This window comes from Peromyscus maniculatus, chromosome 5 (assembly GCF_049852395.1).
Source record: "Peromyscus maniculatus bairdii isolate BWxNUB_F1_BW_parent chromosome 5, HU_Pman_BW_mat_3.1, whole genome shotgun sequence".
Classification (NCBI taxonomy): Eukaryota; Metazoa; Chordata; class Mammalia; order Rodentia; family Cricetidae; genus Peromyscus; species Peromyscus maniculatus.
Genome location: NC_134856.1, coordinates 56201585 through 56218972, shown reverse-complemented (window position 1 = coordinate 56218972; position 17388 = coordinate 56201585). Strand labels below are relative to the sequence as shown.

Genomic DNA, 17388 nt, shown 5'->3' with positions numbered 1-17388 from the left:
ACACCAGAGTGGGTCCAGTGGGAGGTTGCCGGGTTGCAGGCAGGATAGGAGGAAGTTGTTGGAAAGTCAAACCGGAATGGCATGGTGGAGAGAGAACCGGCAGCCAGGCAGATGGTTCCTGCCGAGGAAGCACTGGGCACAGCTGCAGTCCCCCGACCCCCACCGCATTATCACTGCGACACAGCTGGCTGCCTCACCCCTGAAGGCTGCAGGAGGACCTCCCCCACGCAGTCCCCAAGCCCGCCCCATGTCACATGAGGCCCTGCAGCCTCCCACCCTCTGTCCAGGGCTGCAACCCAGCTCTGCCGGCAGCAGAGACTAGAAGGGCCTAGGGCCTCCGAGGGACAGAGGCAGGGACGCCAAGACACCAAAGCTGTGCCATCCCTCCAGTTCTTTCCAGATCCCAAGAAGTCAGAGAAGGTGCTTCAGGGTGGGTTCCAGAAGCTGCCCATCTCACCCCAGCTCCCAGCACCCATCAGTCTCCTGCTCCACCTGCAGCTCCATGTCCCAGGCATCTACCACGCTGGAGAGTGGGGCATTGCTCTCAGGACCCCGGGGTCTTCGGCATGGCAGTCCAGGTAAGAGGCTGGGGTAGGGAATGGGGAGGATTGGAGAGACAGCAGCTGGGACAGGTGGGGCAGGTGACAGGAAGGTGACATCTCCAAGCTGCTGTGCGTGTGCCCAGCTTTGTTGACAACGTGGCCGTGTTGACCTACCTCAAATATCAACACAGTCCCCCCACCAACAGGGGAGCGTCCCTCACAGCTGGGGCAGGTGGCCCCATAAGAGCATGGCAGGTGTCAAGCCTGAGTCCTGGCCCCACCCAGAGGCAGGTGCCTGGCTCTGTGTGAGAAGGAATGGGCTCTGTGTTCTACAGTGGGGGGGCTGAGGCTAGAAGTCAGGGGCTCACAGATGCTTCCAGGTGCAGAGCCTCAATGCAGGCTGGATTAGGGGTCAAAGGCAGGAAGAGTGAAGCCCAGCTACACGAGCTCACTACTTCCAGCAGGGCAGTCGGGGAAATGGGGACCCTTCTCACCCTCAGGAGTTGCTGGTTCTAGGAAGGGACCCAGAAAACTGCCAGGCTCCTCTACATCTCTGGCCCCGCTCCTAGAACTCCAGGGACTCAGAGATACAAGCAGGTGGCTCCATCTCCAGCCCACAGCCAACCACGTGGTCACACTCCAGGCAACCTTCGGAACTTTCCTGAGCCCACAGTTCTGAGCCCCACAATACGCTTTGCTTGCAGTCAAATTCAAGTCCAGACCCTGGGCCCGGGGCACCCTTTTCTTCAGGGAGAACCACAGTGAGGCTGGTCCAAACCTTCAGCTGGCCCAAGGCCCTGACATCCAAACCCCCATGTATCCAGAGACATGTAGGACTCAAATGATGGTGCTGGGTATACGTGGCCCAACTTCCCAAACAACATGTGTTATCTATGGCTTCTGCCAGGTGAGGGGATTCAAAGACACCTGTGAAAATGTGCTTGTTCACGAACCCAGGTGTGAATACCCTGCAGGTGGACGCAAGGGAGGTGTCTGCCCTGGACTAGGTCCTTTCTCCCCTTCTACCCCCGTCTCCCACATGGCTTCTCAGAGACTGGGAAGGAGACAAGAGATGAGCTGGACTGTGTGATTTGGATGGAGCAGTAACCCTAGAAGGTCAGGCCACAAAGTGTACGTGAACTTGGTTGTGCCAGCAATATGGATGTAGTATTGGTGGGATGGGGTTGCCCAGAGCAGACAGTCTGTGTATGTCTCTGACAGAATACCCATCCTCCAGTTTAATGTCCCCAAGGTCACTTTGTGCATACCACATTCCCTAAACAACCTCCACCCAAGGGACCGATGTGAGACTCTGCAGTGCTAGAAAACACCACCAGAGGCAGCATGGAGCTGGGCCCCTTGATAGATATAGATGACTAAGAAGGTTCTGGGGCCTCTGTAAACCTCCAGGAATCTGTGTAGATCTTGGAGACAGAACATGGGCTAATTGGTTTCACTCAAATCATTGCAAGAGTAGAGAGGAGTTTGGAACTGAGTGCCAAGAATCTCTTTCTCTACAAAGCCAGTATACTCAGAATGCTCTAAGCTGTGCTCGTGGTTAATGGCCACAGGGGAGGTATCTGCTGTGAGCTGGGACATGGAGGCCTATGGGTAAAGTGTACGAGACTTTCACTGTCCCTGTGACAGGGCAAGGAATGAGGAGTCAGCACTGCACGGGGCAATCCCACCCTCGGAATGATGGTGCGGCATCCCCGTCTGTCGCAGACCCCAGAGGGCAGAGGGCCAGAAGCAGACCAAGTGGAGGGTTAGCAGGCTGGTGTTTATTAGGTGCCTACTGTGTGCACTAGGAGCAGCGTGAGCGCTGCCAGTCACAGATGGAGACCTTGAGACCCACTCACAGACATTGCAGCTAGAGGATCCCACAGGGGAGGCTCAGGCCGTGAACCCCAAGGAGTAACTAAGTCAGGCGGTTTGCTAGTGTGGCTTTAGAGAACAACATGGGTCCCAGTTAAGCAGGAGGTAGGGAGGTGTCCCTAAGTGGAGCAGCCCAGGCAGGGGCAGGAGGGGCAGGGCGCAGAGGGGCGCTGGCAGCAAGGACACCAGGGCCTCTTGGTCCAGACTGGAGTTCTGAGCCCAACCCTGGGCTGGCTGGATTCTACTACCCATTCCCTCCTCCCTCTTCTTCCTCCCCTTCCCCTCCCCGCTGCTCTGCCATCATCCTCCTCCTCCTCCTTCTTCCAGGCTATCGTTTGAATGCCCAGGTTCCTTCCTCATGCATAGATTCTACTAACCCTGGGTAGAAGATATTCAGGAAAAACATATCTGAACTGAGTTCTTCTTGTAGGTCTGTCTACTTGCGTCAGACATCACATCATCATCCAGTGCTCACAGGGCACACCCAGGGTCTGCGCAAATGTGGGGCCACTTTGTGTGAGTGACTCGATACCGTGCACTTTGGTGTTCTCACGCAGCCCCCTGTGTGATAACAAGGGGTGAGTGGGGAGCTGAAACACAGCAGTAGGTTCTCCCACGGGCAGGGACCAGGCTTAGTTACAGGGTCACACCTCCACCAGCACAGCTACCCTGCCTCTTCCAGCTCCTGCTACATCCAGGCACCCTTCATCTACGGGCGGCGTTTCGCCACTCTCCCTCTACCCCTGGATTGTGATCCTCCTAGTCTAGGTGCAGGATGTGGGGGCTGCTGGCCAGAGGGTCTGGTGTGCGCTCCAGCTGCCCCCTCAAGGGGAGAACCAGAACCTTACTTTGATGGCAGATCGCACAGGCACCAGCTTCCAGGGGCACAGAGAACATCCCCAGGGCAGCCACGGTAAAGCTCAACATAGAAGCCATGGATGTTTCCACTTCACACTTAGCCGCCATGGAGGCTGCCCAGCCTCTGTGCCCGTTAGTGAGAACCAAGCTTTGCCAGGGACGATGTGACTCACGCAGGAGGCAGGTTCCCGACAGACAAGAGAGGCTAACCTGGGAGCAAACTTCTGAGGCTGACCTCAGAAGTTCCAAAAAGAGGGACTGTGGGGCCCATGGGAATCTGCAGAGAGTTAACAGTGACCATTGGCCCTCGTCCGCTGATATGATGGTGACCTTTGACCTAAATCTGTGTGAGTGACTGTGATCGCTCACCCACATCTGCTTGAAATGAGGCGACCTCTGACCAGCATCTGCATAAGGTGGTGGTGGCTTTTGGCTCGAGTCTGAATGATGTGGAGATGACCTCTGACTCATGCTGTGCCAAAGCACCGTCATAGTGTCCTTCCTGTTAGGCCCGCCAGCTCCTGTAGTGTGCCGTGACCTTGACCCCATCCTCACCTTCCAGCCCTTCTTCCTTACTCAGGCCTGACACACTGAGAACCCTGAAGCGATGGGTTGTGGCCCACTCAGACTCCACCTCTGCCTCTGTCTTGCTGGCCACATGGTCTCAGGAGCTCCTGTGGGAGGTCGTACCAGCCTTGAGAGATAGCAGAAGATGACAGAGAGGTTCCAAAGAGCACCCAGCATGCTTTGCTGAGCCTGCAGCCTAGACTGGGGAGCACATGGGTTCAGATCTATCTGTGGTAAGTGAGATAGCCCCACAAGGTCAGCTCCTGGGTGAAGGGGCAATTGCAGAGAGAGCCAGAAACACCCGGGTTGAAAAGTGAACAAACCGTAAGGGACATCTTGCAAAAGTCAGACCGAGGAGGAAGGCAGAGCCCCCAGCCCCCGAGCAGGCAGAGAATGGAGGGATTAGGAGGTAAGTGGGGGGTCGCAGCCTGAATTCAAGTCTTCCTCCTGCCGGCCCCCGTGGACAGCACCCTCATCCACTCACACAATGTCCAGATCTAGATAAGGTGAAAGGCCTCTGCTCCAATCCATGGTGTTTTCTCCTCCTGCCCTGAGGCTAAGTAGACAGTCCCTTCTGGGACACAGCCCTGTCATTTCCCATCTCCAGCGGTGAGACTAGCTGGAAGCCAGGAGGAAGGTGTATGCAGAGACAGGATGAAGTCCCGGCCAGCTTCCTATAGGAAGTGTTCCCAATGGGACAGCTGGAGGCTATTCTTCAGGCAAGGGCGACTTTCAGTTCTCAATGCAAGTCGAGCAGAAAGCTGTTGGTGGGTGTGCTAATATATATAGGCCTCTCTGGTCTCTGTTCCCTGAGGGGATGCCCATCCTGTGCTCCCTCAGAACTGTCCACTTCAGTAGAGGAAGCCAAGGAAAGAGAGAAAGGGGCCTCTCTGAAAGTGGTCCACCCACCCCTGGGAGTAGGATGGAGGTGTTGCGAGCACAGTGCTGGACCCAAGGTCAGACCACATGGAAGCTGGTGAATTCTCCATGAAATTCCCAGGGGCATGTCTACCCAGCCCAGGATGGCCACACAGAAGGACAGGAACCCTGCCCAAGGAGGCTCTAGCAGCTCTCTTAACTGAGCAGAACTGCTTGCTGCCCATTGGAAGGATGATGGATCTGATAGACACAGGCACCCTTGGGGCGCCCCCTGGGTCCATAGCCCTGAATGTCTAGCCCTCCCACCTGTCCTGTGGGGCCTCTGGCCATCTGGCTGCTTTGCAAACACCCAGGGCCTTTGCACATTCTTTCCAGCTGCATTCTGCCCCTTGCAGTTTCTCCACCTGATGAGCCCCACGGTGTTTCCCCAGTCTATGTGTGACATATCATCTGTCCCTCTCAATTGCATTTGGCTCCATAAGGTTGGGTCTCAGGCTGCCTCGACCAAGAGAAGGGTGTGCTCAGGAGCGACTAGCACTGGAAGGGAAAGGGATGTCCATGGAGAGGTGCAGCCATGACAAGCTCACACAGCATAGGTTGGGCAGATACCACCAGGGCAAGCAAATGTTACCAGGGTCTACAATGCAGGGCAAGGGGGGAGAACATGGTTTCTTGGTCATGGATGCAGGGACACCCCTTTTGCTGTGTCCACTGTTGGCTTCCAGCCTAGCAAGATCAGGGCAAGCTGTCCTGAATTCTAGGTGAGTGAGGATCCTGGAGGCACACTGAACCTCCTAGCAAGGAGGTCCCAACTTCCTCCAAGGCAGAGGGACAGGGGACACAGTAGCCTCTTGCAGTCAAGGGACATCTCCCCTGGAGGATATAAGGGGGGGCCATGACACAGAGAACAGTGTCGACCCTTGGAGGCCCAAGAGCAGTAGGCTTTAACTCGTTTGGTCCTTCAATTTCCTATCTTCCTATCACCACGCTGCCTACAGAGGAGGACACAGAATCAGAGAGAGGAAGTACTACCCAGTAGTGAGCGACATCAGGCCATTACCTACCAAACCCATGCTCCCTTCCTGCCACCAGCACACAGAAAAGCCAAATGGCCTACCTGGACTCAAACTACAAGTCCTGGCCAGGGTGGACTCAGATCCCTCTGTCTGGAGCTGATCTCCAGGAGAAAACCAGAAGTGGGGAGGAATCTTATAAAAGGGACCCCTTGGCACTGGCTCCTCTGTGTGGGAGTTTGAGCTCAGCAGAAGCACCCTAAACTTGGCTCTCCAGGGGCTCTGCTTGCTCCTAGAAGACCAAGCATGCCTTGAAGCCCCACTGATGGCAATAACTGTCACAGGACAAAGCTGCCCTGCCAGGGCCCCAACAACAGTGCCCTGACAGACCTCCCTCTATTTGGGAACCTTGTCTCTGGCTTCACTCACTACTGAAGTTCGAGTTGGTTTTGCAGCTGAGGGTCCATAGAGTGGAGCCCTAGGAGAGGGAGGGGCAAGGACAGAAAGCTTCTTTTCTGCCAGAGGAAGGATGAAGCCCCAGAATCTTTCGGGAAGCCCTGAGGGCAGAGGCAGATGAACGGAGCTGGCATTAGGTCAGCAGCTGAACTCAGGGCTTCTTGAGGCCAGGCTCATCCTAACGATGCAGCCTATGTCCTGGCTCCCTGGGCCAGGTTTAGCCCATGTCCCTGGGCCCCCAAGCTACAGAGAGTCTACCACATAGATCTGTGCCATGGTGAGATGGACCTCCTGGCTTATGAAGTGTGAGGGAGGGACCAAACTTTAAAGATGGAAATCAGCTCCACCCGCTCCCACATCTGGCTGTGACACAGACCGTGGCAAACCCCGCTTAGTGAGCCTGGCATGGAACTGGGTGAGGAAAGGCTCGCCCTGGCACGGAGCCTGGCCCCCTCAGCTCAGCTCTATCTCTACCTCATCACTTCCTAGGGTCTCCAGCTCCCACCCCATCGGGACTGATCCTAAACATAAGGGGAGGAGCCACAAGGCCTTGCCAAAGCCAGAGGAACTGGGAGTCCACCCCACCCTCCAACCCAGGTGCACTCTGAGTATCTGGAAAGTCCCGGCTCTGGGGGAGGGGGAGTGTTGATTGAGGGGGTCAGAAGGCCCCATGTTGTGTCTACGCAGCCCCTGGCCCAGCACACCTGTGTTCCAGGGACAGCAAGGCCTGCTGGGCACATGTGGTTCTACCAGAATCTGGGGGGCCTCAGAAAATGTCCCTTGGCACTCCCAGGGCCTCAGCTGCTGTTCCCCCGCTGCTTCATCCTATGAAGAGAAAAGGAATAAGGTTTCCCCACACACCTTCAGAGAATGAAACAGAGGCCCAGGTGAGGCCATTGTGTTGGCTCTGGCCACACCTTGAATCATGCCTTCACAGCACCCTTGTGTACCTCCATCTGCCCCACTTGCTCTGGGGAACCTTTCTGACGTTCCCGATGTCAGGCAGACATCTCTGCAATAGCCAGTTTTCTCCCCGTGAAGTGGAGACAACAACTGCCTGGCTCTGCCACCGATCCACGCAAGCTAGCCAGGAGGGCAGTGCCCGCACTCAGAGCTATGCTAGCCGTAAGGACCCTCTGAGGCTCCCATTTCGTCTGCAGCATGCCTCCCAGACACTGTGGGGTTGCATTGTCACACTAAGGGCATTATGTCCTACGCTCTCTGCTGCTCTGCACTGGTGCCCATGGAGGCTGCGGGTCCCTGGGACAGACAAGCCACATAGCCCCACACATTCACTTCTCTGCTCCCCTGGTGAGAATTGAGCCCCGACTCCCCTGTTAAAAAAGATTCTCAGATGAGGGTCCTTTCTCTTCTTCCCTTGTGCCCACATCCAAACACAAGAGCAAGAGCAGACAACAGGCCATGTCCTGGCCTTTAGCAGAGGCCCAGGTCCAAAGTGGCTACGGCTCTTGCTCTCAAGAGAGAGAGGTTGGACTCAGAGGGCAGTAATGGGAACAGGGGATAGGTCCCTGGTTTGTGTGGCCTCAAGTGCCAAGATAAGGCAGAAATGCAGGGTTACAGCTCACATTCAGAAAGGCTTTTTGTGCCATCCAAGTGCCCAATAACAATTCTTGGGGATCCTGCAGGCCCTGGCACAGATCGTCCGAGAAGGGTACTAGGCACTAAGTGGGGATGGGTGCCTGGTGAGGATGGGCAGGTTGAGCCATGTCTGCCTGGCCCAGGTGTGGGAGAGAGATGGAGGACACCTCGCTGTGCTGAGTGATGGGAGAGGAGCCAAGAGTTCTAAGGGCACCCAGCCCAATTATCAGGCTCTGCTCACTAGCGGCTTACTCACAAATGTCCTCTGACCCTTCACAAGGTGACCCATCCTGGTACCCTGCCTGTCAGTAGCTCCTGGCTGAGGCACCTCAGGGAGACATGTGAGATTGTGTAGGCAAGTGCACACAAGGCTTAGGGACCTGGGAAAGTCTACACAGTGGCCTGTGGGAATCACCTCAGCCCTGCCCCTAGGGCGGAAGGAAGAGGGAGGGCTGCTTACTCTACCGCGTGGGTGGTCAAGGGGAATTCTGACCTCCTTTCTGTGGACTCTCTGTGCAGGCCCTGGCCTCCCCTCCACAGCCCATGTTTAGCAGTTGGTCAGTGGGGGAGGGGTTGCTCATTGCAGAAGCCAGTGATTCTGTGGTACTTTTTAACTTTTGGCTTGCATGGTCTCTAAAATTATTTGCTCATGTAATTACAAATTGGCCTCACTTAGCTTGGTCACACAAGAACTTTGGCTGTTTCTTTTCTTTTCTTTTCTTTTAGTGGATAACAATGGCTCAGTGTGCACTGGAATTTTCACAGGTTAGTTATGGCTGGCACCTCACCACTCAGTCATGCAGATCAGGGTCAGAGCATCTCACCTGCCACACAAAGTCATGCATTGGCAATTGCCAAACACCCCATAGTAGATATGACTGTATTATAGCAGTCGCATACAGGGACTCTGTTATTCAGGTCAGCATCTTGTGGCAAGTATCTTTATGAACCAGGAGATGGACATAGGACCTTGGCGAGAGTACCCAGTGGAGTATGGGCAGATGAGTGGATGGATGGATGATATATGTATGAATATTTATGGAGGGTGGATATATAGATGATGGATAGATGGATAGAGGATGATAGAGGATGGTGGTAGGTGGATGGATAGAGATGAATAGTTGATAGATAAATGAATTGTAGATGAATAGATGGATGGATGGTGGATAATGAATGGGATTGATGGATGAGTTATGGATGATGGATGAATGGATGATAAATAAAGCATCTTATATTTTTATCTCCTGTCTGAAAACTCTATCCAGGAAGGATATGGACCCTGATTTAAAAAGGATGGCTTTGAACTGCAAATAGCAGGTAGCCTAGTCAGGGACTGTATACGGTCTGTGCGATGCCACATAGCAAAAGCCCAAAGGCACATGGTCCAGCTGGAAGAGCAGTGGCACCCTCTGGGACCCGGGTGGTTCATTCAGTCTGCTTCACTAGCTTCTTGCTTGAAGATTCCCAGACAGAAAGTGTCCATCCCACCTCCAGGCTTTGTGTCTGTGTTCCAGCAGGGAGAGAGAGAAAGAAGGGCCGAAGACCAAGGTTGGGCTTAGGTAGAAATCCATCTTCAGACTTCCACTTATGCCTCACAACAGGGGTCCATTCTGTCTACAAACAGTGTTTGGCCCTCCTTGTAGGCCATTTATGGTCCACTCAGCACCTGTCCACCAGTGCCGTCGTCCTGAGTGTCAGTGCCCAGCATGGAAACTCTTACTCAGGATCCTGTCTGAGCTGTGCAGCAATGCCTCTCCACCCTTGGAGTCTACTACAGAGACACCCAGAAGCTGAAAAGTGCCAGAACTTGAAGGTCTATTGATTCCCTCCACCTTGTCTCTGTCCACCACCAGGCTCTACCACAGTCACACACACACACACACACACACACACACACACACACACACACACACACACCTAGACAACTTCTCCTTTCCTTCCTGGAACAGTTCTCCTCCTGGCAGCCACACTGCCCTCAGCTTCTCCCCAGCAGTTTCAGGCCCTGAAGTTATTTTAGATCCCAGCCACACCCAGAGACCCCCCCCTCAGACAGGCCACCTCGCCTTGAGGAGGCTGCACCCCCGATCACCCTCAAGCGAGTGGAGATCCAGTGGCTCTAGGGCGCTTCCTGTAGCTGCACTTTTACTAAAGTGGTATCACCTGGCTGTCTCTCACTCTATGCCTCAGTTGCCATACCAGGGTATAGTCAGTGCAGGTCACACCTCTGCTCATCTGCTCTCAAATCATTTGCAGCTTCCTAAAAGAAGCCCTGGTCTCATGATCATTACTCCCTGGCCACCACTAACCAGGTCTCTGTCTCTGTTGGATTTTCCTGTTCTGGGCATCTCTTATCAAAGAGATCGTATGTCATTCAGGCCCCTACTTCCCACTGCCCAGTTGGTGCCATGTTTTCAGGGTCACCTGCGTGGAGAGTATCAGTGTTTCGTTCCTTTAGAGACGACTAGCATTCAATCCTGTGGACTGTACCTCTTTTTCAGTTTGTCTGCACTTTACTCTTGGTCTGAGGAGAACCCAGCCCCATCACCTACAGGCTGCATGTCCTCCTCAGTAAGTCTTTGTTTACCTGATCCTTGTAATGAGGACAGTGGTCATGGCAGTGTGAGGATATGATGTGGTAGGAGGTAGCATTGTGATCTGGCTGTCACCTTTACCTTCACTGCCCTGGACTTGGAAGGGCATCGTTGTCCCTACACAAGCTCTGACTCAGTTTACTTTACACTCTAACTCAGTGGGTGTGAGTGTGGTTGGGTCAGCCCTGAAAGTCCAGGGTGTCACCCTGGGGCAGGGAGAGGTAGGGAGAGGAGGTGGTTCTGGAGTAGTTCTGACTAGGACCCTCCTCCAAGGACACTGGCTGGGTCTCCAGACCTGCAGCTTGAAAACTGAAAGGTGAGCACCTGTCAAGGGTCCTCCAGGAGTGTTGATGGGCAGCTGGCCTTGGACACCCCACTGGGGCATCAGAGCTCCAAGAGAGCTCTATTCCAGGTTGACCCGGGTGCTCTGGGCCTCAGATTTGGGGCATGGTTATGTGTTGTGTATCCCAGGCTAGGGTGAACTTGGATATGGTGGTAAATGCCAGCACTGATGTGCAGAGGCAGGAGGATGGCTGCAAGTTCCAGGCTAGCTGGAATACACAGTGAGTTGCAGGATTTGTCACTTGCTTTCCCACTGCTGTGACAGCACCCCTGGCAAAGCAGCTCAAGGGATGAGCGGTTTGTTTTGTCTCCATCTGAGGGGACCGTCCATCGTGGCAAGAAGTCATGGAGACAAGAGGCGTGAGGCATCTGGTCACACTGCGTCTGCAACCAGGAAACAGAGATGAACACTGATGTTCCTCTCACATCTTCCTCTCTAGTTAGTTCAAGTCCCCTGCCCATGCACACATTGTGGCTGGGGACGTTGAAGTTGGTGGCAGGATGGGGGTCTTTAGAGGAGGGGTATCAGATTCCGGGGTAGAAGGTTTCTGTGGGAGACACCTAGAAATGGTCATGTCACTTCGACGTTTATCTTACACGTGTGTCGTAAGCTAATGGTACCATGCAGCTCAGTACTCAGAAACAGACCTTCATCCTAAAATGCTAGACATGGCACAGAGAGGGAGTGCCAGGTGTTAGCCATACCGGGGTGGGACTGGGACAGTCCTCTCCTCCCTGGCTTCTGGCTTTCCTAAGCCTATTCTCCGAATGCTCACCAGCCAACCAACACCAGCCCACACAACCCCAGATGGGACCCCAAATTTTACCAGACCCACAGACAGCTTCTCTTGCAACATAGGAAGGTATGACAGCCAGCTCTGGCCAGGATGGTGGTACCCTTCCTTGGACTGACCCAACCCTCTGGCACCCTCAGCACACTAAGGAAACTGAGGCTGCAGAGGAAATGGGATTCCAGGAGCAGCTGCAGAGGCTGGACTGAGCCCAGGCCAGGCAAGAGAGGGAAGTCAGCCCCTCTGCAACACCCAAGGTTTCGGATTAACATTCATGGGATGTCGTCAGCCAAACAAACGCAAATGTTTATTTTCCCAGCGGTAAATTACAACTTCAATAGACAGAAATGACGGTCCTGGGCCTTGAAAAGCAGTGACAGGTGCCTTGTCCCTGGACGGTCACACGGCCTAAGACTGTTGAGTCCAAGAGCCCCCAGCTCATTCACAGCTCCCTGCTGCCCTCCCCCACCCTCAGACGTGTGCTGCCCACCAGACACATTTCCAGGCCTGCAGCACATCCAGTGAGTAGTCCAGGAGCCCAGGGCCAGTTCTCCAGGCACAAAACCACTCTCTACAGCGTGACTATCTACCATCAGCCCTCCACCACTGGCCTTGTCTGCAGCACACTTAGAAACCCCAAGAAGGACACAGAACAAAAACCACACAGTCTAGTGTGACCTCCCAAAAGGTGACTGGCATGATGATGACCAGAGCCTCAGCCCTTGCTTTTGGTCTTTTCTGCCCTCCACCATTGATGGGGGGTACCCAGGCAGATCAAGAGAGGGAGGTGTGGTCTTCTGCCATTATGTCTTGACCCTTTATTCTCAGACAATACCCTAGAGACCCAGCTCTAGCCCCACAACCAGGCATTTGATCATCTCAACTGCAAACCCCCCTGGGAAGGCAAGGATAGGCAGGTAGGGCAGCTCCCATACCCCTTTGGACAGTGTTTCCCTGGGTATATTGAGTCATTTGACACAACAACCCTACAGAGGCTCCTGGCTACTCTGGCCACATGCCCTTCTGGCCTACAGAAGACATGGTCTCATAAGACTGAAGGGCAGGGGAGGTGGGTGGAGCAGACCCTGGCCTGGAGAGCTTAGCAGTCTGAGGTGCAAGCCCCCCAGAGACTTTCCTCTCCAAGGCTGTTTCCTTATGCACAAAGTCAGTGAATTGGCTGGGGAGCTCTGAGGACTTTTCACACTGGGATGAACATCCTTAACTCCTCTCCCTGGGTGAAGGGTAGTGCCTGTGACCTGCTCCCTTTTCTCTGGACCCATGGCTGGGAGTCCAGGATTAGTCTGTGGACTCACTGGGGTTATGGGGGCAGCAGATAAGATCAAGCACTAAGGGGAACATAGGAAGTGACTCCCCAACCTGGGCATAGCCACCAGTTCACAGTGTTCTTCTCTCTTCTGTCATTGCCTGAAAAGGTGGGGGCATGACTGACAGATATAGATCAGGCCAGGCTGGACCCATGAATGGTTATTTATTCCACCATTTTTGTTCAATGGCACCATCCTTGCAGAGTCTCAGTGTTGATGGAGTCCTGACATCTTGCATCTCAGCATCCAATGGGTGCAGGAAGCCACAAGTTCTGGTGCTGGGGGCCTCCTTTGGACCAAGGAGAATCACAGATCTATGATCATGGGGACAGGACAGAGGAAGGCTTCCCGTGGGATTTGTTGAGGCTCAGCAGGACCTGCACTGAGAATGTATGCCTGCAAAATGTTCTAGATAGAGTGTCTATGGACCTGGAGCTGGGAGGGGTGTGGAGGAGGCAGCTCAGGAGCTGGCCCTTATCTGGAGCTGGAGGGGACAGCACCAGCCTCCCCATGTCACACTCTCCCATGCGGAGATGGATGGAGAGAGAAGCTCCCACCACCAGGCCTGGCTCCGGTGATAACAAACGGCCTGTCAGCAGCAGACACTGTGGGTCGAGAGATCATCGGCTGCCTGGGCTTGATGGATGAGCTGTGGTGGCTTCTGTGTGCCCCCAGCAAGCCTGTTCCCATCACAGCCGGCACTGGGTTACAGGAGCCACTCAGCTCTGAGTGTGCAGTAGAAGGACAGCCAGGTGTGGGTCATTCAGGATTCTGGGGCTACAAGTGACAGAAACCAGCTCCAGGGAGTCAGTCAAGCACATCTGCGACATGAGGCTGTCTGTCCTTGCCCTCTGTCCTCCCCTGTCCATTCTGCTCTGTGTCCCAGCAGATGGCCCTGGGCAATTCTGCCATCACCTCCCATGTAGAACCAGAGGCATGCTTTCCCTTCCTGTTAGTAAAAACAACCCCAGAGAAGGTCACCACCCTCCTTGTCTGAACCACGCGCCCACTTAAGGCCAAGGAACAGGGGCAGAGAAGCTACAGAGATGGGGTGCTGAAATGGCACCAAGGCAGGTGGTCCCGTTAACTATTACCAGGGTGGGGTGCGAGCTGGAATTTGGTGATGTTTTAAAAAGCAAAAACAGAGCCAATGTAGTTGTACATACCTGTAATCCTATCATTCAGGAGCCTGAGACAGGAAGATTGCCCATAGGTCCAAGGCCAGGCAAGAATACATAGTAAGTGCTAGGCCAGTCAAGACTATGTAGCAAGAATGCCTATATGTCTGTATATTATCATATAAGCAAAAACAGAACAGTAGAACAAAGCACATGTGTAAATATTCTAATGAGAAAAAAAAAGGGTGAAGTTAGAATGTTTCCTAGGGGGTGGCCTGACATGACATGAAGTCACTTGTGAGTGTGTGCAGTGGCATTGAATTCCAGGAGCGGAAAAGCGGTGGACAGCAGCCAGATGGTACCTCAGAGCAGAGCAGGGCTCAGATAAGCCATGGAAAGACATGGATGAAGAGGGAGGGAGAGGGACTCAGTGTGAAGGAGGTTCAGGGGAGCCCCAGCTTTAAGCAGAAGAGTAGAAATAGCTGACCTTGGGAGGGGTCATCCCCCTTTTATCTTCTCATGGGACTTCCCTATTCATGCACTACTCCAATTTGTATTTTTGTCTGCATTTGGTTCTATCTACCTATCAATCAATCTATCAATTATCCATCTATCTATTACCTACCATCTATCTATCAATGTCATATATATGTGATAGATAGCTATAGAAATATGTATATATATGTACATATCCTCTCTGCATGTATGTATGTATGGGTGCATGTGGAGACTGGGGCACAACCTTGAGTGTCTCACTGGCCCAGAATTTGCTGAGTAGCCTTCATTGACTGACCAGTGAACCCCAGAAACCTGTCTCACCTCCCCAGTGCTGGCATTCCAAGCACAGGCCACCGCACCTGGCTTTTTTACACGGGTCCTGGAGATCAAAGTCATGTCCTCATGTCTGCATGGCAAGCGCTTTCCTCAGCGCCACCCCAGGCCTGCTGCTTCCTCTTCCTTCTTTGTGTATTGTAGGCTTCGGTCCTTTGGGCACATGTCCCAGCCTGTGTCTCATCTTTCAGGGTGACTCAGGGCCCTGGGGAGTGCAGAAGCTGTCACCACCGCACAGTCAGATGTGTCCTTCCTGGGGTCCTGTGCTGACTTACAACCTTTCCTGACGCTCTTATCTGCCAGTGTTTGCAGTGTCTTGTACTTCACATTGTATTCTTTAGCTATGGGAAGCTGATTTTTGCAAGTAAAGTTGGAAATACAGAGTATATTTACTCCAAGTGGGACCTAGCCCTGATACAGTCTGCAAGAGGACTCCACATCTCTGGGGACATCACATGGTGCTTGATTGTACCCTGACTCCTTGGTATGCCCGTCAGCAGATTGCCTCAAGTGTGCTTGGCAGTGTCTCAAGACACTGGACCAAGACAAGAGAACAGGACCTGTCTTTGGCCCTCTTGACACATCTATGGCCGTGGCTCCCACTGATTGCAGGGCTTACAGTCACCCTGCACACACCCCCTTCCAGCCTAGAGGAGAGTGAAGCGGAGGAGCAACAGCTTGGAGGCCCCCACAGTGCAGAAAGCATGTCCCAAAGGAGGACACACAAGGGACATGCACACTCACTCAGCCCCGAGTGCTGCCGCGGCCCTTTTCCCCGGGGCATCCCCTTGGGTCTTCCCTAATCTGTGGCCTGCTCTCTCCTCTTTCTCAGTGACAAAACATGGACCCAGTCCCTCTCTGTCCACTAGAGGACCACCATAGCACAGTGAGGTTCTGGGTCTTGTTTCACAGTCACCTTCTCATTGTTAGGTAGTGGCAAGGACAGCTGGAGGCTTTGGTAGATGAATTCTAATGTGAAACTTTCTGGATCAGTCTTAAGTCTCTTCATGATGATGGCCACGGTGCCCCACAAATGCGCATCACCCTGAGCAAGCACTCCTGCAGAGCACGTCTATGCCACTGTCAGCTCCTATGGTTTTCCAAACCTTGGTTTTGCATACAGGTGAGAAGCAGAGTCCAGATAACTCATCCCAGGGGTCTTAGCAGACAAGGGAAGTGCGATGTCTTCCTGTAGTCAGAGGACATCAGGGCTTCCAAGAGGGAGAGAAGTCTGTGGCAGCCTCCTGTTCCCTCTGACTTCAGGAGGATCCTACAGGAGGGTGCAGATGGGGTGGCGCCAGGAGTTCTGGGTGCAGGATGGGAGCTGCTGCTCTGGGAGACCTGTGTTGGCAGCTTCTGTGGTTTATGTAGTGTCATTCCACTCACTAAGGCCACTTCTGAGCCACTCTGCCCCTCTCCACCTGGTCCCAAGCCTTCTGATAGCCATGTCCGTGCCAAAAGCTCACACTTGTTCCCTGCTGTCTGGAAGAGACAGAGGCAGCCATCTGTCCATCTTCCTTCATTGACACTGCCGTACACTGTACAGTTTGGCTGGTAGATGGCCCCAAGAGGGGTGGGGGGGGAAAGGCTGAGACTAAACCAGGAAATTCAAAAAGCCAGGTGGGGAACACAAAGGATGGAGGTTTCTGGGTGAAGCTATAACCCATCCCAGCCGCCACCACAAGACTTGAGTCTCCCAGGGCCAGCTTCCTCATCTGCAGAAATGCAGCATTCCCAAGCAGGCATGTGGAAAGCACCTAGACCTCGACAGAGGAGGGAGGCAGCAGGCGCCTCTCTCTAGAGCAGCTCTCTGTGAGGTAGCCTGGCCAGAGGCTGTTTTCTGTCCAGCCTAGAGCTGGAGTTTCAACGACCTGGATTTGTACACACCGTGATTCATCATTTTACCTGGAGAACCTAACCTCACAACTCCTTCATCTCAGCCTTCCCCCTCCTTCTCTTTTTCCCCTCCCCCTTTCCCCTCCTCCTCCTCCTCATTCTCTTCCTCCCTCTTCTCGCCTCCTCCTCCCCCCTCTCTTCCTCCTCAACGGAGTTTCTCTCTATAGCTCAGGCTGACCTAGAACTCACTATCTTTCTGCTTTGGCTCCCAAATGCTGGGGTTATAAGCATTGGACCTTGCACCTGGCTGAGTCTTGTTGAATAGAATAGAATTGTGCGCTGAGGGAAAGAGGATCTGTGTAAGAATCCAGGTGCTAGACCCGAGCCCATTCCCCTAGGCCTTTCCAATTGTGCTTACCCTTTACTATTTACATGAGATGCTTAAAATGTCATTGATATCTATATTTTGTGTCTCCCAGGCTTTTTAAAATAAATAGACCAAGCTTTCTAGAGCAGATTTGGGTTTGCAGGGAGACTGATCAGAAAGCAGAGCTGCCCCTGGATCCCCACAACATCAGCAGTGTCACTGGTGCCCGACAGTTCTAACAACCGAGGGGACACAGGCACACTATTACTGACCAGAACCCAAATTTACAACGAGCTCCTCTGTGGGTTGAGTATTCTGTGTGTTTAGATAAACGTCTGATGATAGTGCCCACATCAAAATGCCATCCAGAGTAGCCTGCCTTACCCCCACCTGCTCCC

The 17388-nt window shown here is 53.5% G+C and overlaps 1 protein-coding gene across 2 annotated transcripts in view; it reads left to right on the top strand.

Moving 5' to 3' along the window:
• The first annotated feature begins 375 nt into the window (after positions 1 to 375).
• Cbfa2t3 (CBFA2/RUNX1 partner transcriptional co-repressor 3) overlaps positions 376 to 17388 on the top strand; it is a 73299-nt gene continuing 56286 nt past the window's right edge. For both annotated transcript variants that reach the window (XM_076572241.1, XM_076572240.1), the window contains exon 1: positions 376 to 578. In XM_076572241.1, coding sequence (XP_076428356.1) covers positions 503 to 578 — 76 coding nt within the window. In that variant the 5' untranslated portion in view covers positions 376 to 502. The remainder of the gene's footprint in view (positions 579 to 17388) is intronic.